The following is a 21,373-nucleotide window of genomic DNA, read 5'->3' as shown; positions in this document are numbered from 1 at the left end:
AGGACAGTGGGACTTTACAGCCCTTGTGTTTCAGAAGTGACAGAGTTTAAAAAGACCACAGAGATTTAAGATCTTACCTGTGATACAGTTGTTAAATGCAGAGGAAAACGGCTTGGGTTATGTTAAAAGGCCACTATCTGCTCTAGCCAAAGGGCAGACAAGGTAAAATAAATCGAAGCTGTGGATACAGTGTAACAGAGCTTTGAGATTTGAGGAGGTACCTGCCAGTCATCAGTGTTTAGTTCACTCAAGTTAAAATCTGTCGGTGTTTAAGAAAGACATGTATGGAAACAAAGCGCAATGTATGAGGAAATAGGTGTGAGGACCTTGAACGATCCTGCGATGGGATTTGACAACTCATCACATTCCCCTGCCAAAACTTACATTTAATGAACTAAACATGAAAAAAATGACATACCAATCACATTCCAAACTCAACAAAGCAAACAAACAGAAATTCAAACAGGGAAAGTGGGTGGGACCATCATAGCTCATTGAAAGGTAACTATCATTATTTATTTATATATACTCTTTAATAATATGCAAAACAAATGAAGTGGAGTCGTGACCTTTATATGTGACCAAGAGAAGGCGGCACATCATTTAATAACTCATTTCAACCTAATCAACTAACTCCATTGTTCTCAATATTTTGTTCAAGTATTCATGAGAGAGTTGGAACTGTACTCGATATCAGTCAGTAGAACTTGTCACTATTTATTTTACCTTTGAACGGTTTCTTTATGTGCACATATCTCTTAAAAACATAGGGAAAGATACACAAAGATTATCATGACTGTAAACCAAGTGGACATGCATATGACATTACTTATTATTATAAGCAGGTGTATACTGACAGGTTTTTGAGTATTTTTGGCATTTGCCAGACAAAACTGACCAGAACGTCCCTACTAATATAAAACCTGGCTGTGCTAAGTCATAGGCAGGTAGAGAACAGTGTGTTGCTATAGTGTGATATAACATCATATGGTAACAAATGTGAGGGATCTCCACAAACCCTTGTTCCAGTGGATGATTTGGATGGTTCGGCTTAATGCAGATACAAATGCATTATAAATCCTGAAACTTCATGGATCAGTGTTTCATATTCAGTGGAACCACCAGCCCCTGGAGAAGCTGGCCTATGCTCCTCACAAAGAAATGAACAGAAGGAACAGAAGAAGAGGACCCAGCCTGAGGTTTTTTGGGTGCAGATAATTGTTGTATATTTTTATTTTTATTTTTATTTATAATGTCCTAAGGTTATTATTCCACAAGGCATATGGACACTTTTTGTGAAATAAATATTTGATCCATAAAAATATTTCTAAAATCAATTTCTTCATCTCTGTATGCTTCATGCCTCACATGGACACCACTGTTAGTGACATGAATGGAAGTATATCCATTGTTGGTAGTACACAAGCCTTTTCTCTAGAGGGTGAAAACTCTCAAATTACATATAAATATAATTGTAGACAAATCTTTATAAATGTTCCAATGAATGAATAAGCAAGTAAATAAATATCAACATAAAAACAAATGTATATTGAAGAAAAGAATAAATAAATGTTGAAATAAAACTTCTCAACAGAAATGTAGAAAGTGTGATTTTGTATATTTGCTTGTTTTTCACATTTTTAAATGTACTTCTTTTCCATATGCGTTTATTTCATTTTTTTATTTTAATTTTATTTAGGTAGCTGTCTATGTTTTCATGTTTTTTGTGAGTCTAGAAAAAAACTGACAAAAATTAGAGTGATGGCAGAGCAGAGGTGACTACTCTATTTTCTGGTTGTGATGGAAAATGATTTAAAGGATCCCCAGCGGCTCAGTTGGCAAGGTGCTCATCTGGAGTGCAGACTGAGCCATATGTCTCAAGATTAAAACTGAATATGTCATCTGCAGGACTTAACCCATAGTGCTGTAAAAACCTGGCTTCATGCTGGCAAAGAAAAGTGGGGGTAGGTAGGTTGCCAAAGTTCCTTCATCTCAACACTCTCAGGTACACTGTGATTTGTCAGGTGCCTGCAAGTTATACAGATGGCAGTGGCATTGCCCTTATCCTCAAATGAGAGATCAATTCACCGCGTGGTACAGTGAGTGAGTTGTGGTGCAAAAAGATAGCTGTTGGCTGCATGGGAGTGAATATGAATATGCACTTTTCTTGCTTCAATGCTCCTGCACAAGTGCGCAGGTTTGTGTGGTGAGACAAACCATATGTACAATTGATAATTCCAAAACAAGGTTTCGTAAAGGTAAAGAGAAATGCATAAAAATTGATTTGGTTTGTATTCGACCTATAAAGTGATATATAGTATGAAATAACATGCTATATCACAATGTTGCACAATTGACTGTGCTGGTTAGGGCACTAGCACAGTGACTTCGGTAAATGCAAATGCATTGTTGTCATGTTCACATAGCATATTTATCCCTGTCAAAACTGTGCAAAAATTAGTAACAGTTTGTTTTCTTCACAGGAAAAAGATGTTATAATAATTAGGATCTTAATAATGAGCATCATAATGTCATAAGGTTCCTTTACTAAGTGAAAATACAGAGCTCTTCAAGTTATTTTTTGGTAGCCAGGTTTAGAAATCATTTGGTGGATTTGGACCACATTTGTTCTCCTTTTGCTTATAAATCAATGTGTAAATAAGTAGCATTTATATGTTTAGAAACAATATGGACACATCCTAACAATATGCTTAACTGTTGTTTTTTTACATTAAGAACAAAGTATTGCCATTACATTTTTTGTTTGTAGTGTGTGGGAAATGATAGTAACTAGTAAGTGCTTCGTAAACAGATGATTTTTTTTATACTTAGCAACTGCAAATGCGAATTGTTTCATTCTTACCATATCAGTTGCTTTTTGTGCTTTATCATTTGATTTACAGTTTGATCCCAGGTCTTCTGGCCAACTTTTTATTGACTATTTTTGAAGTGAGACAAAAATAAAATTAGAGTGACACCATGGATCAATGTGCTTGTGAATAGGTCATGTAAACCGATGAACATGGGGATTTCATTTCATTCAGTTAGTATGACACTTCCTCCACAGGAAAAGATAATCTGACTGAGAAAGTTCATCTGAAGGGCAGCACTCTATTGCAATTTGGCCAAGTGTGGTATGACAATCTCTTGACTTTCAAAAAGAAAGAGCATATATTGAAGAGCAGAGAGGTATGCAGCTTATTGTCAGGTCTAGCTGTGGAAAGACATTTGACATTTAAATGGAGGTGTGTGAAGGTGTGGTTGCATTTTCTGCGCTTTATACAGATTTGATAGACAGATGTTTATTTGGTGAGGAGAGCCGAATAACTGCTGCTTATTGTTCTTTAGATGTGCCTGTGGGCACTGTGGATTTGACACAAGAGTGCTGATGAATCTCATCACATTAATGTGTTTCTGCTGGCTAAGCCCACAAAGCTTATTACTGTTCAGTGGAGTGCTGCAGATTGGCTGCGGTTTTTGCTTGGCGATATTCTTTGCAACACTCTTATAGGGCCTTATGCAGTACATAGGGACGAGGCACTACAGCCTGGTAGAACTGAGTCCTGATTTGATGCTATTTTGGTATTCATCCAACTGTGAAACAGCAGAATTCACAGGGTAGTGATCGCAAAGCACTCAGATAGGACAGACGCATGGATTTAACTACACCTCATTTCAAAGCAAAATATAACTATGTCAATCAAATTTATTTAATAATGTACTCTTAACAAAGGTACTGTCACAGTGAGTATGACAAAGAAACAATGAAAAAGAGGGGCAAAGCAAGAACAGAGAAGCAATCGGCCTGAGTGATTGAATAAAGATCAATGTGTTTTGTTCATATCTGCTCTTTGGATATGTCCAACTGTAATTCATCCCTTTTCAGTCACATATATCACATATAAATTGGAAAAAAAAAAACGACTAAAAATTAACACACAAAAAACCCTCATACATCAGTGAGAACAAAGTGAAAATGGTCCTCTCTGTCTCCTAATGGTAACAAAAGATAAACTTTAACAACAAATCTGCCGTTTGTTTTTACTAGACTGTCACACTAGCTGTTGGAACAATCTGGAGAAGAACAAGGCCTTTGCCCTGCCCTGTGTGCCCCTGGTGTAAGATTGTGGTAAAGTAGGAGTTTAAGTGGACGTGGGATTTCAGCTCTATCCAATAGTGTGAGACATGGGGAATAAGAATTGAGAAAAGGGGGCCTGTGATTTATGATAGGAATGTGAAGATCGATGTGTGGGAACGCTGACACCATCTTAACCAGCATGTTTAGCAGGATATCTGTTGGTGAATACAGTGGACACAATACTGAGATCATATGGAGGCTTTGGTAACTTATTTTGACAGTTGTTTCATTAAAAATTCTTTTAAATGTGCAAAAACTACAGGTGCTAACTGTAATATGGAGAAAAGTACCACACAAACTGGAGGCAGCTAGAGCTTTTACATGAAAGGTCATTCCACAGTGACGTTCAGCATGTTCACTTAATGTTAAGTTAGTGTTGCAGTAAAAAGCAATTCTATAAATGGACAATAGAATGTACCAGTATTAAATAGAGTATTTTGCATCACACAAAGTATGTGTGTTTTGTAGGCAAATAAACAATATCATCGTTATAATCATGGTCATCATCATCTTTGCTAAGAAATAAATATGGTCTGATTCTGACTCTGGTGATATCAATTCCAGGAAACTGGGATTTTACCTTTTCCCCTCAAATCTTGCACCAAATATTTCTGCCCTGTCTGCTTTGGCCTCTTCATGTGAGTTCTTAGGAGTTAGCGAACAATTTCCTATTCCCACTGAATCAGTCCAATAATGCTGCCAGCTGCTGTTAACACCCCGTATTAATTAAAATGTCACCGCACCAGATCATTATTGTAAAACAGTTCAAACAGAGCTCAACCTAACTGCTCTGATAAAGCCTTCGGATGACAGGTGAGTCAAAAAAATAAATAGATGAAAATGACTTGATGGAATAATCCGGAGAGAACATGTAACATTAAAATTTATGACCCTCTTGTGTTGCTTCCCTCTTACAATTATAAATGATCCACACTGTCATGTATTCTGCAGCATTGCACATTGACATATAGTCGGCACTCACAGGCCCTGTATGCCTTTAACTGAAGGTAGGATAATATATGTCTCAGAATTGTTTTAACCCTATTTTTACTTGAAAATGTGGTACTGGTATTCCTGTATGTTCTTGATATATGATTTTTTTTTTTATTGATCTTTGGCCTGTCAGATTGCACAATGTCAGGTATTGTCAGCGTCTCTTTAAACAACCTCTTGAAATGCAATCAGTTCTGCTAAACGGCTGGACAATCCATAGAAGAAGTCCCTGAGACTCTGCTCTACAAGAACTGCTTTTTGGACCTATCTGCACCACAGCATCAACAGCTCCAATCTACCCTGACAAGTTGCAAAATTCAGGCACTGCCCAATGCTAGGTCAACTTATACTTCCTGGATTACTCCTATCAGGTCATATGGAGACTCTGTGTCTCTTTATTCTTTACACTGAATGACAAGGTGTGTTATTTCCACCCATGGTTTCTCCTACCACTGTCATGCTACTGTAAATCCTGTGACTCATAGGTCACCATGTAGATTAACACAACCCTCTTGATGGTCACTACTTGGATAAGTAGTATATGTGAAAGCACTCAATGAGTCTGGACAGTGCTTCATGGTTCCAGATCACGCCATATGTTTGAGTGTACATGTGTGTCTGCATGTGACACATATTTGCCCTCCTGACATTTCTCACTGAAATAGCACATCACACTGGGTAACTGAGCTCTATATGCCATACTATCTAACCTGCCTACCTCACATGTTTTGTGGAGAAAATTCATTGAACACAGAATCAAGTGCATTTGGCCTACGGTTTCATTGAAGTGTGTATATGCTTTTGAGTGTTCATTAGTCTGTGGTACTCCCATTACATGTTAGATCTTCAACCCTGAAATAAATGTCAGAAAATTGTTCAGAAAAATGTTTAACCCTTTAAAAACATTATATACAAGTTGTGTTGTGTTTTGTGCTCAGTTAGTGAACTCAACAAACATTGATCTTGATAAAATTCCACCAATTCCACCTTTTTCCACCTTATTTAGAAGGTGGAAAAAGACACTGAAATGATTAAACACTATTGATTAGTGCATTATCAGTATTTTGAGATGGCAGAAATGGCAAAAAGTGAGAGTCACTTCAAGATTTCCTACTATTTCCTACTTGCTTTTCTTCCTACCCAATTTTGTTGAGGAATGATATGACAGGAACTGGACAGTTTGTTTAGGATTGTAAATTGGTGCCTGGATAGAACGAGAAGGTATGCAGAAAATCCACCCAGTAAAAGGTGCTTTAAAACGCAGATGCAAATGCAGAGTACTGACAATACCAGAGATATGGGGCAATGGTGACAGACATAAAGGTTTAAAGATTGAAATTCTGGACAAGAAACATGACAGACTTTTCTTGAAATAACAGTAATTTGAGGTGTCATTACCTCGGGTCTGTTTAGTCCAATGTTTTAAGCTCCATTCCCTTTGTAATTTTCTAATGTCCTCAAATAGTATAGCATTGATGTGAGAGACATAGATTAAACTGCTCTGTATCAGTTGCAATTGTCAAATTTGCTTATGCTCTGTGGTTACTACACTTTAAATGAAGCCCAGGGAATTCACTTGCAGGAATTTTCAATCTCCATAACAAATATTTAAATGAAGCTCTACAGCTTATTAGATGGTTGGTGCATCCCAAAAACATGCAAAATTGTTTGGTTTAACCTGTCCATGGAGTTTTTTTTAGTGATCTAGCTGTAAATATCCTACTTATCAAATGTCAGAACAACATTTAAAAGTGAAATTACTTTAATGCAACCATAACTGACTGACTTTCCCAAAACTATGATTTTCATTAATTATATTTATAACATCTGACTTAAACAAGTGTATGAACTGTCATGGGACCAGCTTCATTGGGCTCTAGTTTTGCACCATCTCACACTGTCATGTGAATATCAATGGTGGTGGCACAACAGTAATATCGTAGGGATTTTGACTAGCCAGTGCACAGCCACACCTTATCACATCCTCAAATCATTAAAGAGATGTTTCAAGCCCAACTGGTGGTTGCACCATTTGACCAGCTGACATGGACACACCTCTTTGGACCAGCACCAGTCCATCGACAACTGTGGTTTTGTTTCCTAAGTGCTGCCTTAAGATACAGACTCACCAGAATTGATGTGTGTGTTCATGTTGTGCTAATAAGAATAATATAAGATATATTATATAATATAACAAATATTATATAACTATAGCTGCCTAATGTTTATTTATGGCTAAAAGATTGTAGTTCACCTCATGGCAACACACTGAATTTTATGCATTTGCATACTTATAGGGCTCTTTATTTTTTCACAGTAATGTAAACTGTGTTACAATTCAAAAATTCAAAGAAACAAAACCCCCCCAAAATAGCTTAGTGCCATTCAAAATGTATGTGTGGGCAATGGATAGAATATTACAAATTCTGTCAGAGTTAAATATAGTTTAATAAATGAATTAGCTTCATAAATAATGGCTGTAATGACATTTTAGGAGACAATAAGCCTGAGCATTGTCAGGAAATAGTTGATGTATGAGTTTCATGCCTCAGCAGTTCCTCAAAATGAATAGGCTAGGGGAGATAGCAGGGGCCTGCAAACCAGCCTATTTCCCAGAATTATCTACTTGTTGTCAATTTGCACAGTGGAATTACACATGCAAATTGCACTGCCTGCACAAACACCACTTGGAGATGATAAAAACAAATTAACAAAGGCTATAGAAGGAGGATTTATTTCACTGGCTCACCCAGGTCAAGCAATACATGTATTTGACGATTGTGTGTACCCAATTTTGGTGTAATTATATCAGCAAATTATTCTTTGTAATCTTATTATTTTTTTTCAGCCTTCTCCTTACACACATAATTAGCTTCCTTCATTTCCTCTCAAAAACAATTCAGCTTACTGGCCTGTCAGGGCAACACTTTATAATCTGATTTAGATTTAATTTTTTCTACCCTCCTTGTAATCTTGGACACACCAGCACAATGAGTTACACATGCAAGGAGGTGATTGTTCTAAAAGTCAAACTGTCTGGCTAAACACCTGCATGCTGGTACATATGCACACACACACACAGCCTGTAGGCATTCATACACCCAGACATGCACACATATACATGCCTATGAATGAAGGCATGCAGACACACACTGTCACAGTGAGTTAGAAAACTGAACTCTGTATCATCAGCCTTCAACATCACTGCTCACATTCAGCTGTGCATTAGCTGTCGCTGGACCTCCGTGTTAGATATCTCATCCACTTTGTACATTGTACGCCAATCTGTGCTAATGAATTCTGCCACCCCTAGCCAGGCCAAGATGACTTCAAATTATTACCACTTCCAGAGATATGCCTTTCCTCATTTGAGGCTCAATTTAGCTGGTTCCAATAAACAGCCTGTCACACTAAGATACTTATAATTAGGGGTTTAAGATGATTAGTTTATCTTTCTGCACTTATTGCCTCTTATCCGACATAGCCAAACTTAATAGTGGGTTCCAAGTTTTAAATTTCAAACCATCACCAGTAGCAGACTGGCCCGCTCAACTTTAGAATGACAGCAAGATTCGGCTGCATCATACACTTGAAGGATAGGAAGGGGGAGGGGACAAAAATGAAATGAAACAGTGCTTAATGAATGAACATAAAATAGGTAAAAGGAAATGTAAAACAATATCCTCAATGGCGCTCCCACAATCGTCACTTTTTTGTTTATGGTCATGCTGAGGGGTGGGGGGGTTAATTCCCCCATTGATTTCTTCCTGGTGTTTCTATCCAGTTGTCAAACATGTAATTAAGTTGATTTTAACTCCACGTGAGTGACATGCTGTTTATATGAACTCTTGCTGGGCACATATTTAAGACTTTGTCACACACCCAAAATGACAAGATTACACATATGGCAAGCAGCAATCATACTCTTTTAAATACCCTTATTTATGTTAGATCATTGGGTGGTATTTTTTTTTTTAATCATTTTGACTTATTGACTGATTCCCACATTTCTGAGTATGTATTTCTTCCTCACAATTCACATAATCAAAATTTAAACCTGCCATTCATATGTTGTATACAACAGGAAACAAATATGGATGCCTGGTGAACAACACATGGAAAGGAGACAGACAGAGGTGCGGCAGGGTGGATAGGGCAAAGTGCTTAAACAGTGTTTGTATGTGGTGTCATATTTATGGCATGAAGACTGCTTATCTTTCAGTAGAATATGAAGAACAAACTACACAGAGAAGGGCAAACACAGTGATATGAAGGATATCAAGTCTTAAGTGTATCAAGGAAGATTCAATAGAGACTGCACCCTTTCATAAACTCTGCAGTGCCAAAGGGAAGCAATGTGGTTAATTTTTCTAAGGGTGCATGTTCTGTGATAAGGTTGACCCAGTGTGGTAATGATAATTTGCTCATATTTTTTTAAATTTAGAAAACTAAATTCTTTGGAAACGTTTAGAATGGATATGTATACAAAGCATGACAGAACTCTTGCGTTTCTAAAAAAAAACTAGCCACATCTTCTGCAAGAATCTCCTTGAAGCTTAAAAGATTAACTTTTAACTTTAGCGATGACTTTAAGGTTAGCATTTCATCCACTGCAAATTACTTCATAAAATGTTCATCCACTATGTACTACATTTATCCCTCTGCTTTTACACAAAATAGATACCGTATAATGAATGAATCAATACAGTAATGACAATAATTACATTGTACATCAAATGTACTTTTTGCACAAACAATTTGCAGTGCCTTATCATATCAACAATAAATGTTTGCAGAAGCAAATGCAGAAAATCTGCCATCACACAATGACAATTTTATAATGAAGTACTGTAAAAAGACAACCACCTAACCAACAAACAAAGACATAATTTGATATAAACAACCAATTTCTGTTGGAGGTTTCTGAGCATTGTGCCGTTCATTTTGTAGAAACGGGCACTGCCTCTAGCTAAAGAACATTTGCATGCTAATACTTTTAATGGCCATGTGATGCCTTCAGCAATTGAATAAATTGTAAGCCATTGTTCACAAGAAAGAAAATTTGAAAATTGCTTATCATCACGAGAACATGGCATAAGTAGCATTGACAATTTCCTTTATTTTAGCATAAAACATTAAAATGCCATTTTTTTCTAACTTACTCCCCCCCAACAGCTCAAGGATGTAATAAAAATATTAAATATTCTGCTATGCTGTTGATACTACTGAGCACAACTCAGTGCTTCCACACAATGACTTAAATTGTGTGGTAAATTGTTCCATCCACCTAAAATTCTGAATGAGTATGTCATGACCTGGTTAGCCCTGATCTAAGTCTGAATTTCATATTTGGATAATCATATTTTTGTGTCAAAATATATAGTTCTTGTGTTGCTGTTTATTTGTATTTATTTACATGTGATTCCATCTTGCAGGACCTTACAGTGAATAAACTGGAGGTCATTAAAGTCTGGTATACATATATTCCTGGAAATCACAAGTGGTATACTTTGAGTGAAACTGACATACATTGTTGAAATCTTCAACACTGCATCATCACCTCATCCCTATGCAACCATTGCATGTGGTGAAACCTAATGGTCACTGATATTAACCTGTAGTTACAACGAACTTACTATACCATAGATTGAGGACATAACACACATCTGCAAGAGTTTCTTTCAAGTTCCCCAGCTATGTTTTTCCTCCCATCATGCTTCCGTTGTGTGTGGAGGTGGTGGCTGTTTGCAATGGATTAAATAAACCCTCATGCTAGTGCTATGGTTCAGTGTATTCCTCATTTTCTATGTGCAATTTTAGCTTTGCATAGTTTGTTTTGTCATATTCCATTCTTCTCTTGCTAGTTTTTATAGTGGTTCTCTAGGAAATACTGACTGCTTTACAGCAAGTACCTATTTTTGTTGATACATTATATTAGTGAATGGATATTTTTCATTGGTTGAGACCCAACACTGAATTTCTGGAAATATCAAGACTGCTTGAAATCCACTACAACAGTTTTAGTCTCTGTACACTTACAGTTCTTAGGTCAAATATCGCTTTAACTGAAGACTCATGCAACAGCTGTGTTAAAACACTCTGTTTATATCAAGAATTTTACCAGTCTTAATTAAAATGTTATTCATCCCAGAAAATAGTACTCATGAGATGTGTATGATTGCAAGACCCATGTGCCCTGACAGAAACCAGAGGAAAGAGACTCATTTTTGCTGATTCCCCTGAAACCTCCACAGAATGTGGTCTTCAGGCCACAAACTATTAAGACGTCTTATCTCATGATTAGCCAAATTCAAACTATAGCTGGACTTCATAACTAACAATGATCATGTAGCAAGACAAGAAGCAAATTATCTTTCTCTCTTGCTCATTTGTGTATTTTGCACTGTAGACCTCTGTGTACTCTAAGGTTAGAAAGAACAGATTATTTTATTTGCATGCCATATTCTTGCGCAGTATTGTATTATTGAACAAAAAGGTGTGAAGGTTTAAATTTGACTCCACAGTTGTTGTAAAATATTTTGCACACATTCCATTAACACCATGCTGCTATGCTGCACTAAGGAATAGGTCCTCAGGCAATGGAACATACTGTGTATTTGGCAAGGAAGCTCAAGCATTTTTAGGTTTAACAACATATAACAAGAGACACTGTGGAAAAATACAGAAAGGTTCAATCATCTGACAATTGAATATTCTTGATAGGCCACTATGAAATGTATTTTTTATACCAGTTCAGTTTAGTACATAACATGGCCCCACATAACTTTCTGATGACCCCAGAAATCCTTTCAGTGCATTATTTTAGCAAAACGAACTTTTTTTTATAACATGCTTGTGCTCATGACTGCTATTTCCAGTCAACAAACATTGTCATCAGGGTGACAGCAGAAGCACTGGAGTAAGGAAAAGCAATTAAACCAGAGACTCACCAAACAGACTCTTTCACATAGTGTGGGAAGAAGTACTGAAATGTGGAGAGCAGGGATATATGAGGAGTACAGTGACATTCCCACATTACTAAAAGGCTGTGCCTCCTAACGATATTGTAATGTTGCTATGTTGTGGGAGACATGGGTTCAGTTCCCAGTTCCAGCAATGAAACTCGCCCTAAAATGAGTTTGTAACAATGGATGAAAACAGTCGAGGAATGTAATGATTTAAAACATGACAAATATCACAACAATAAATTCAATACTTCATGTAACCTGCTCTTGTGAATTTCAAATTGCAGGCAGAGTCTCAGACTGGCCTTACTGTCCTTACCTGAGCGTACGCCAGCCACCATATTGAATCTGTACCAGCTTTGTAGAAAACGAGCAGAGGCTGCTTTTCACCACCTCAAATTCCCCCTCCAATGGGCATCCCAGTTCTGTAGTAGGTGAAAGGAGCAGAAAATTGGAAGCAACTGTCCCTTCTGAAAGAGTGTGAAAAAGTGCCAATATTACTTACTTGGCTGTGTATTTAGCTACCTGGCAGTATAATCGCTTGCCAGCTGGTTACAGTAACAGGCTATTTGACTTAATAAGATACCTATATGAAAATCAGCCAGCCTGTTACAACTGTGGATAACACAGAAAGCAGAACTTTGCTTACTAACAGTAGATGATAATTAGGTGTTGGCTTGCAAATAATTGCTCCTTATTGACGGTTTCTGTAAAAAATATTGGCTAGGACTGACATGCAAACAAGTAAACATATTGAGCACTTCTTTTCCAACCAAACAATTCTGTGACAGAACGCCATTGCTGCAAGTTGCTAAATGAGTATAGATGGTGATTGTTCCAAAGGGCGAACATTTTAAGGCTGCATCCCAGGTCACTGCTACAACTTCATTTGCCAACTCCATTCACTTGGGGGTGAGCTACCTGCCACATTGTGTGTGTCCCAGTTATATAGGAGGCCAGTCATGCCCTCAGCTGCCCCCTCCAAGCTAGTCAGTGAGAGGACGAAGCTGGTGACCCATAATTCAAATTTGCTGGTTAGCTAGCCTAATGTCTACCATAACATCTTGCAATATTAGTAACTTATTTTATAATAAGTTTTGCAATATATATATATATATATATATATATATATATATATATATATATATATATATATATATATATATATATACACACACACACACACACACACACACACACACACACACACACACATACATATATATATGTGTGTGTGTATAGACAGAGAGAGAGACATAGTATGTATATATTTTAATTGTTTGTTTATGGAATTCACAAAAATATCTGAAATAATACGATCATTTTCTGATATCTGCAAAACAAATCAACATAAAAATGTTGTCATATCAAGATTTACAGAATCCAGCAGTAGGCCTAATAGCTGTGGCATCAGTCATTTTAAATTAGTAAGTATATGAACCTGATACCTACAAATACGGGGCTGCAGATTTCTCTAGCTGGGTAAACTCAAGTCATCCTTGCGGTGTCGAGACATACTGATGTCGGTGGCCAAATTAGCCGCGTCAAACGCCACATGTAGCTACGCTTTTTACTGGTCGAGAAAAATATACCAATCAGGGCACTTCTTGTTGGACATCAACAAATATGGCGGTCAGAGTGGAAAACGAAACTAGCTAACGTTAGCTAACATAATTTCTCGTTACACAGCTAGTAGTTAATGCTAAGGGATTTTTTTTTACATTTCTGTACGATTACTGAATTGCACATATATTACAGCATTCGATTTTAGGTCGGTATTATAAGAGTCGACATCTGTATTTGTCAAATATCAAACAGAGCTAGAGGCTAGCTAGCTGCCTTTACTGTATCTTCTGCTAATGTAGCTGACAATTAAGTCGCAGTTGCTTGCCTTCCTTTCAGCATGTACAAGGCCGGGTATCTTTCTTGGTCTCTACCTGAGAGTGATGCTGAGACAAGTTCCGACGAAAATGAGAGTGCTGTTAAAAACAACAGTCCAAAAACTCTAGCAACAAAAATTGATAGAAATGATGAGATTCCGTCAGTTAATTCTGATGTAAAAATGGAGTCACAGCCTATCAAAACCAGTGGTTCCAACGACAGCATTCCTGGAGTTTCTCCTGAGATGTGGCAAGTATGTTTCTTACGACATTTTTCATTTTCTCATTGAAAACATTAGTTATGTTAGCTTAGTTTTGGTCGGATGCACTTCCCTTTAACAGTCCCTGGTTAAGCCTGGTGCGACTTGTGCTTGGTGACTGGCACGATGGTTTCGCTTCATGATAGCTGATAAGAGTAGCTAAGTGCACAAGTGAAGAGGAAGCCATTCCGATCTTGACTTCAAAGTAAAAGATTTGAAGAAATCAGAATTGCAGATGGCTACCTAGCTATTACTGTGTATTTCGTTTGTTTCATATTCTTTTGCTCCCGCATGTTGTATTTGTTGTAAAATGTTTGTATGTGTGCCCAGACTTTAAATTCACATGTTCTGCATTCTCTATGTAATTCATGATCTACTGCACAGTTAAACCTTACCTTCAAACACAAAATGATTCTGTTATTTTCGCCAATATGTTCCTACCAAGAGCGAGGTGGATGCTTTGTATTGAATGGTTTCAGAGTAACCTGTAAAGGCTGGGGTGTAGTACTGTTAGCTAGTCTCTGGCAGTTCTTCAGATGTTTGTCTCTTGGGTGGTTCTGTGTTTGGATGTAGTTGTTTTCATGTCTGAGAAAGCTGATTCATCCAGGTAGGTGGAATCAAAGAAGGTTGTCATGCACAGCCTGTTCTTCACCAAATTTAGGTACTCAACAGGGAAGTGTTGATCTCCTGTCCTTTCTTTGAGCTGGATGTGTCCCTTCACAGACATACTTTCTGCCTCTACGTCTTAAGTGTCTAAGCGAAAGAGAACTGGCTTTCTTGAGGCAGTATTTTCAGTGTCCAACTCTGCATCGAACAGAAAGAGCGTGAATACTGCCAACTTGCCAAACTGGATCAGTTGCTGTACATGGCTTTCAGGCTGTGCGACTAAATTTCTCAATACTGCATTTTGTATCACTGTAATTGAGCAAAAGCAGATGGTTTTTGTTCTCTCCATTTTTCCTATTTTTTCATCCAACATTTTGTCATTGCCAGTTGTGCATTAGGCTTGCATGTCTCCAGGGGGGCAGCAAGCTTAATTACCCATTTGTTTCCCACTTCACAGTACAGCATCACTAAAACCAGGCCTTATAGTGAGGCAGAAATGTCCTGTTGCAAACCGTCACAAGTGATGTCACCCTCTCTGACTGACATGATTGCAACATCACTATTCAAACACAGCATGTTGGCATATCAGACAATTATCAGCATCATTGTCTTCCTCAGTTGACGGCTGTGTATAACTATTGATACAAGGCACTGTGTTTTGTCTCTTTGAAGACAGTGTATTTGCTATTAGAACCGTTTAGAAGAACCATTTAATCATATCATGCTCCCTTGAAACAAAGGTTGTTTCACATATGGTGCAGTTTACCACATTTCTGGACTGTCACTGGACTGACATCACAGGCTCTGGGTACCTTTTGCCCTCATAGTCACAATGCCTGTCTGTACTGGCCCCCCAATGGTGGAATGAACTTCCCACAGTGGTTAGGACAGCAGAATCACAGAATCTCCTGATGCTCCTGAAGACCCAGCTGTTCAGACTACACCTAGGTTTCCCTTCAATGCCCACCCCTAACACCTGCTACTTGCACTGCTATTACTTGATATTTATCTACTTTTATTATTGCCATGGGTTTTGGATATTGTGATTCATTGGCATTTTAGGTGATTTATGGTATTACATGTATTTGGTGACTTCCCATAGTTTCTAGGTTGTGTTAGTTTCAGATTAGCACAAGTGAATTTGTGTTGGTGCTTATATGGTTTTGTGCATGCACTTACTGGTCTGGGAGTGTTGTTAACTAGGTCTTGCACCGTTGCTCTTATCTAGAGCATCTGCTAAATGAATGCTGAATGCAGTGAATGTAGAAATATGACAGGTGCTCAAAAGGCAAAAAACGGTAGGCTGAAAGGTAGCAACACCTGAATTACAAAGATTGAACATTTACTGACTTAAAATGTGACGGAACGCTAAAGACTCCCCATTACATGCTCAAAAATATAAACAGAACAAGTTGAGTAGGCTTGTATCTACGTTGAGAGCTACATCCAGGCATTTACCCATCCCTCTCAGAGTAGCTGTTAGACTAGTTAGCCTGGAGGATTTCCAACACAGATACAGTATGGAGTGCGACCTGATGCTCTTTGTCCTTGCAGCCATGATGTTTCCCCATAGTAAAGAGCTGTGCAAAGCATATCACCCATTAACTTGAAAACAATATTTGTTCATCATCCTATTGTGCTGCTTCGTGTCTGCGACATACCACACTACAAAGCCCCCCTGTTGTGCAGAACGCATCCCAAAAGGGGAATTCATTAACTGGAAAACTCATATTTTGAAAATCCATACATTGTGGCCTAGAAGAAAAGAATAATGTACTGTCTGTAAATAACTGAAAAGCTTACTCTTGCAAAAGCCAGTACATGACTCCGAGTAAAGCACTCATTGTGAGAAACAATAGCAGGCAAAAGCAAAACTGTGTGTACATTTAATGTGGTACTGTACTTCTGTTGACATCAAATGAATTTTATTTCTAACAGCTGTAGATGCATATCACTTTTAAAATGAGTGTTAAGTTTAAAGTATTGCTTGCCTGTAGTACTCCTGTTTGGAAACAGTTTCTTTATGACTAGCACTTACCTTACTCAATTGCATCAAGCAGTACTTTTCTCATAAGTATGACTGTTATAATATTGCATAGAAATTGTTACACAGGGTTATTCAAGTATGAAATACAATTAATACTTAATACATTGTACAGTGTTTGTATTCAGATTTGTTGAAAAATTTGTCACTTTGGTTTAAGTCTATGTTTCTGGCTGAAAGAGAGTGCTGTGCCTACACCGCTACAGCACATATATTCACAACATGAAGAGGAGTGCGTTGGAGAATGGATAAAACCCCCTGCTGGTTAAATAATCTGTGACAAATACAGGTCTTCAGGAACCATAACCATGCCTTACTTATTTTTGCTTATTTTCAGATAGATGAATCAGGCATAAATGACACACAGTCTGCTTCTGAAATGGTTATATATGAATATATATTCTACACTTGTACACATTTTAAACTGACTTGATTGTGTTTATTTTCCATCATATGTATGTTCTTGGGTTAAAGGGAGCACTTTGTTTCCAAATGGAAACAAAGCACTGCATATCATTGTGGAGAGACTATGATATAAAGTACCTACTGAATCAAACATTATTCTCATCAGGATTATTATGATTTGATCAAATTAAGTCAAAACATTATAATATTTCAGCCCTTGTTAGTACTGCTAGGCACCAAAAGTAATTTCCAGATATCCTTCCACCTAAATATGTTATTAAGTGGAGTGCTTCCTCTTCATTTAATTTTACAGCTGGGTTCTGCTTGAAACAGTGCACAGTTTAAACCAAAAAATACCTTTTTAAGGAAAACTCAACCACTGGCAAATTGTTTCTTTGCAAACGATTTTCCAGTGGCTGGCTGTAAGAATTGGAAACTTCAGCTGCTGTTACAGACAGAAAAATATGGTGTCTTGGACTTTGCCATTGTAGGAAAAATAGACATTCATAGCAACTAATAATAAAAAAAAAGCCAGTGAAGTGAAATTGTATAGGACACATGTTAAGATTCTGATTTAAAAGTTAACACTCTAGCTGGATTGAAGTGATGGTTCTGGGTCACATGGATATTAATTCTTGTCATTGTTTGTTATCAGGACAATGCATTTATTTTTGCTGTAACGAAATGGCTTGTATATGTGTTGTACATACACTGTATAACATTATCTTTGTGTTCAACCTCACAGAAATTTAAGGAACTCCAGACAAAAAACCAGGAGATGAAGAGAACAACACAACGCACAGAAAGGCGACGGAGAAGAAAACGTCATAGAAAAGGTCAAATAAAATGTCAAAAATTGATTACTTGCAGTTGTTTGCACTGACACTTAAATAAGACAATCTTAACCAGGTTAATGTTGCTGCATTTTTTTTTGACAGGATATGGTTTTGTTTTGTGTTAAGTAAATACTTAATGAGTATGACACAAATTAGCAAGGTAATGCAGTTTTTTGTTTGACACAGTGTTTTAGCTTTGAGTTGATACATGAATAAGGTACATACACTTAAGACTCACTTTCATTATTATTTTAGTGGTTGTTGTAGATATTAGCTAGTTTGATTTGATTTTTGTCAACAGCAACACATTCCCAAATTTTATGGACTTCACTGAAGTTAAACCAAATATGTTGTATTTGCATTTGCATTTATCCACTGAAGCATTTACTCAGTTAATTCCAACAGTGCTCATTGTGTTATTGTTTTTAAGCAGCTGATGAATCAACCAGTGCAGTCACATCTGAGGAAGACAGGTACTGTCTGCTTTTCTTTGCTCCTTCTCTGTTATCTTTATAGAGGGGCCTATTCAGACTTGAGATGCAGACATGTAAACCCTGTCAAGTTGTGTCCATGGAGAGTTGAGAATTCTTAGTGACGTTAAGTCCGAATTGTCCCCATGGTGAATATGTTTTATGAGTAGTGATCAAGTATTACTGTGTTTTTTATTACTGTGTATTACATTGAAAAAGGTCATACTGTTACCTCTGTGTGGTCCAATGGGGAAAGAACATTACAGCATTTAATGCCACAGTCGTGGTTTGACTAGTTACGGGTATTGCATGGGTAGCGTACAGGCTGATGACAGCACTGCCATTGTCACTCTACTAATTGTACGGTTTACATAGTTATTAAAGAGTTACCAGTTTCTCAAACTCAGTATCCAGGTGTCTTTTTACCTATATAAATATAACTCAGCTTACAGCAGATTTGTCTGCCACAGTAGGTTAAACTTAGACAAGAAAGTATGTAGGCTGTTGCAAACTGTTGTTGACAAGGTTTCTCCAAGCCTGTTTTATGAATGTATTATGGCAGTGTGAATGCTAATGAGCTGTCTACTGTGTGCTTTCATTGTCATTGATTTAAACAGTCCTTGACAGCCTGTGGAACTTTACAGAAAGTATGTTTAGGACACCAGCATTGCTTTAAAACTTGCTTTAAGACTTGTAAATGCTTGAGAATATGGCCAGCAGTCTCTGAAAGTATTAAGTTTGTTACAACAGTAAAATAATACTAAAATAGCCCCAAAACACATTTCAGTTCGCTGGCTTCCTCAATGAGTGTATTTCACTCATTGTTGTTCCTACAGGTTTTCCTCACTTATGGACCTAGAATTTGAATGTAGCTGTGATTACAGTCCTGTTTTTGAAATCTGTGGCATACATTAAATCATAATTTGAGGCAGATGGAACTGTGTAAGATAGGTTTCCTTGAGAAGGTCATTTTCCAGGGTTCCACATACTTGGAACTGCCCACCCTTAATTGTATGTGTCAGATCAGTAGCCCAGAGAGCCACCATACTTGTTCTTGGACATTACAGAGAGTGCATCAAAGGTTCAAGACCTGGAGTTCTTCTTGACTTCAGTTCTGCAGTTCTCCAGCACCAAAAGATTGATATAGCTCATTTTCAAGCCTTTTGTTAAGCAGTTATCCCATTGTGACCTCAGTCATCTCAGTTAATCAGTTAATTACCACAAATTAAGCACACAGGCATGAAAATTGACAGGTTGTTCACAGCAGGAGCATGTGAAATAAACATCATTACATCTCATTCTTGGCATTTAGCAGACGCTCTTACCCAGAGCAACCTACATAGGTTGCAGCTGGCTATTTACTGAGGCAATACTGGGTTGAGTACCTGGCTCAATGGCACAGCAGCAGTGCCCCAGTGGGGAATTGAACTAGCAGCCTTTTGGTTGCGAGTCCTTACCACTATGCTACACTGCCACCCGAAACAAATAAATGAAAAGGATCACATGGATGTTACACATATATTTTTAAAGTGAAAGAGAATAGAGTGTTTTAAATTGTCTGGTTAAATTTGATTCCTTAATGGATTGAGGTGGTGTAATAACTTGACCATGCAAAGACATGCTTCTCTTTGCATTGGCGGTATTGGTAACAACAGGCAAGTATTTGTGTGAGACTGGGAAGTAGTTTTCAGATTTATCCCAGAATTCATCCAAAACCATTCAATTTCCATTTCCTTTTGCATGCAGTTTGTATTTTTCCAGATCGGATCTACACTCCTCATCAGAAAAAAATTAAACAAAAATGGGAATGTAATCTTACGGAAGGGCTTCCAAATCCAAACTGCAATTTTGTTTGTGGTCAAAAATTCTGACAGCCTGCAGAAATTTATGAGCTGGATAGCTGAAATGTATTTTCTTTTTCAGTTGATTGGGTTTTAATATTCCGTTAGCATTTCTGCGACCTCATAGAACATTTTAACACATCGGTCATTCACTCTGTCTGTGCACTGCATCTTCTGTGCCAGTGTTTTATTTTACCTTTGCCAGCTCCTCAAGTTCATTACAGGTTTTGTGGATTCTGACATCAGTTTTTTGCCACTGTTGAAATCAATCAGAATCTTGACATGTGCAGCAATTACAGAGAGCTGTTTCTGTTTCTCCTTCACCTTCACCTTGAGCATCTTTCAACAGTGTCAAGCTCTGTTAGTGCAACTGTGTTGGGTGTAACATCCTGTCTCCATGTCCATAAATCATGGTACTGTGCAGCAGAATACCATGTGCTGTGTCTTGTGTTACGTGGTTCATTGGGAAGTTTATTATAGAGACAAATATTTCTGTGCTGATGTTCTGTAACTTGTATTTTCCTGCTTGGACAATGTTGGACAAACCTTTGGCAACAGTGGCAAGGGACTTGTCAGCTGTGGGGAAATGATCCGGCATGATAATACCTTTATCATGTAGCTCACATTATCTGACACGAACTCAGTTACGTTTTTAAGATTGCTTCAGATGCATTTAAACATTCGTCAGTGCCACTAACGGTGAGGAGTAATTCAGTTCAGATATGTTGTGTCAGATAGAATCATTGTCAAATTAGCTGTGCCTTTTGTTTTTTAAAATGACATAAGTCTGTATGCAGAGTACCAGGCGGTTATTGTGGCACTCTCACTCAAAGAAATGGTTCTTGATGTTTGTGTGTTCATGTTTCATTCTTCCCCCCCTTACCCATATCTGCATCAGTTTATTGTTTTGCACCCATTAACTCCTCATGCTTAGC

At 37.6% G+C, this 21,373-nt stretch overlaps 1 protein-coding gene across 2 annotated transcripts in view; it reads left to right on the top strand.

Annotated features, from left to right (window-relative positions):
• The first annotated feature begins 13,732 nt into the window (after positions 1-13,732).
• fam204a (family with sequence similarity 204 member A) overlaps positions 13,733-21,373 on the top strand; it is a 29,507-nt gene continuing 21,866 nt past the window's right edge. For both annotated transcript variants that reach the window (XM_036546874.1, XM_036546873.1), the window contains exons 1-3: positions 13,733-14,230; positions 18,037-18,127; positions 18,561-18,600. In XM_036546874.1, the coding sequence (XP_036402767.1) occupies positions 14,000-14,230; positions 18,037-18,127; positions 18,561-18,600 (362 nt within the window). In that variant the 5' untranslated portion in view covers positions 13,733-13,999. The remainder of the gene's footprint in view (positions 14,231-18,036; positions 18,128-18,560; positions 18,601-21,373) is intronic.

Source organism: Megalops cyprinoides, chromosome 15 (genome assembly GCF_013368585.1).
Source record: "Megalops cyprinoides isolate fMegCyp1 chromosome 15, fMegCyp1.pri, whole genome shotgun sequence".
NCBI classification, from domain to species: domain Eukaryota; kingdom Metazoa; phylum Chordata; class Actinopteri; order Elopiformes; family Megalopidae; genus Megalops; species Megalops cyprinoides.
The sequence above is the reverse complement of the archived record's forward strand: the minus strand, read 5'-3'. Positions and strand labels throughout refer to the sequence as shown.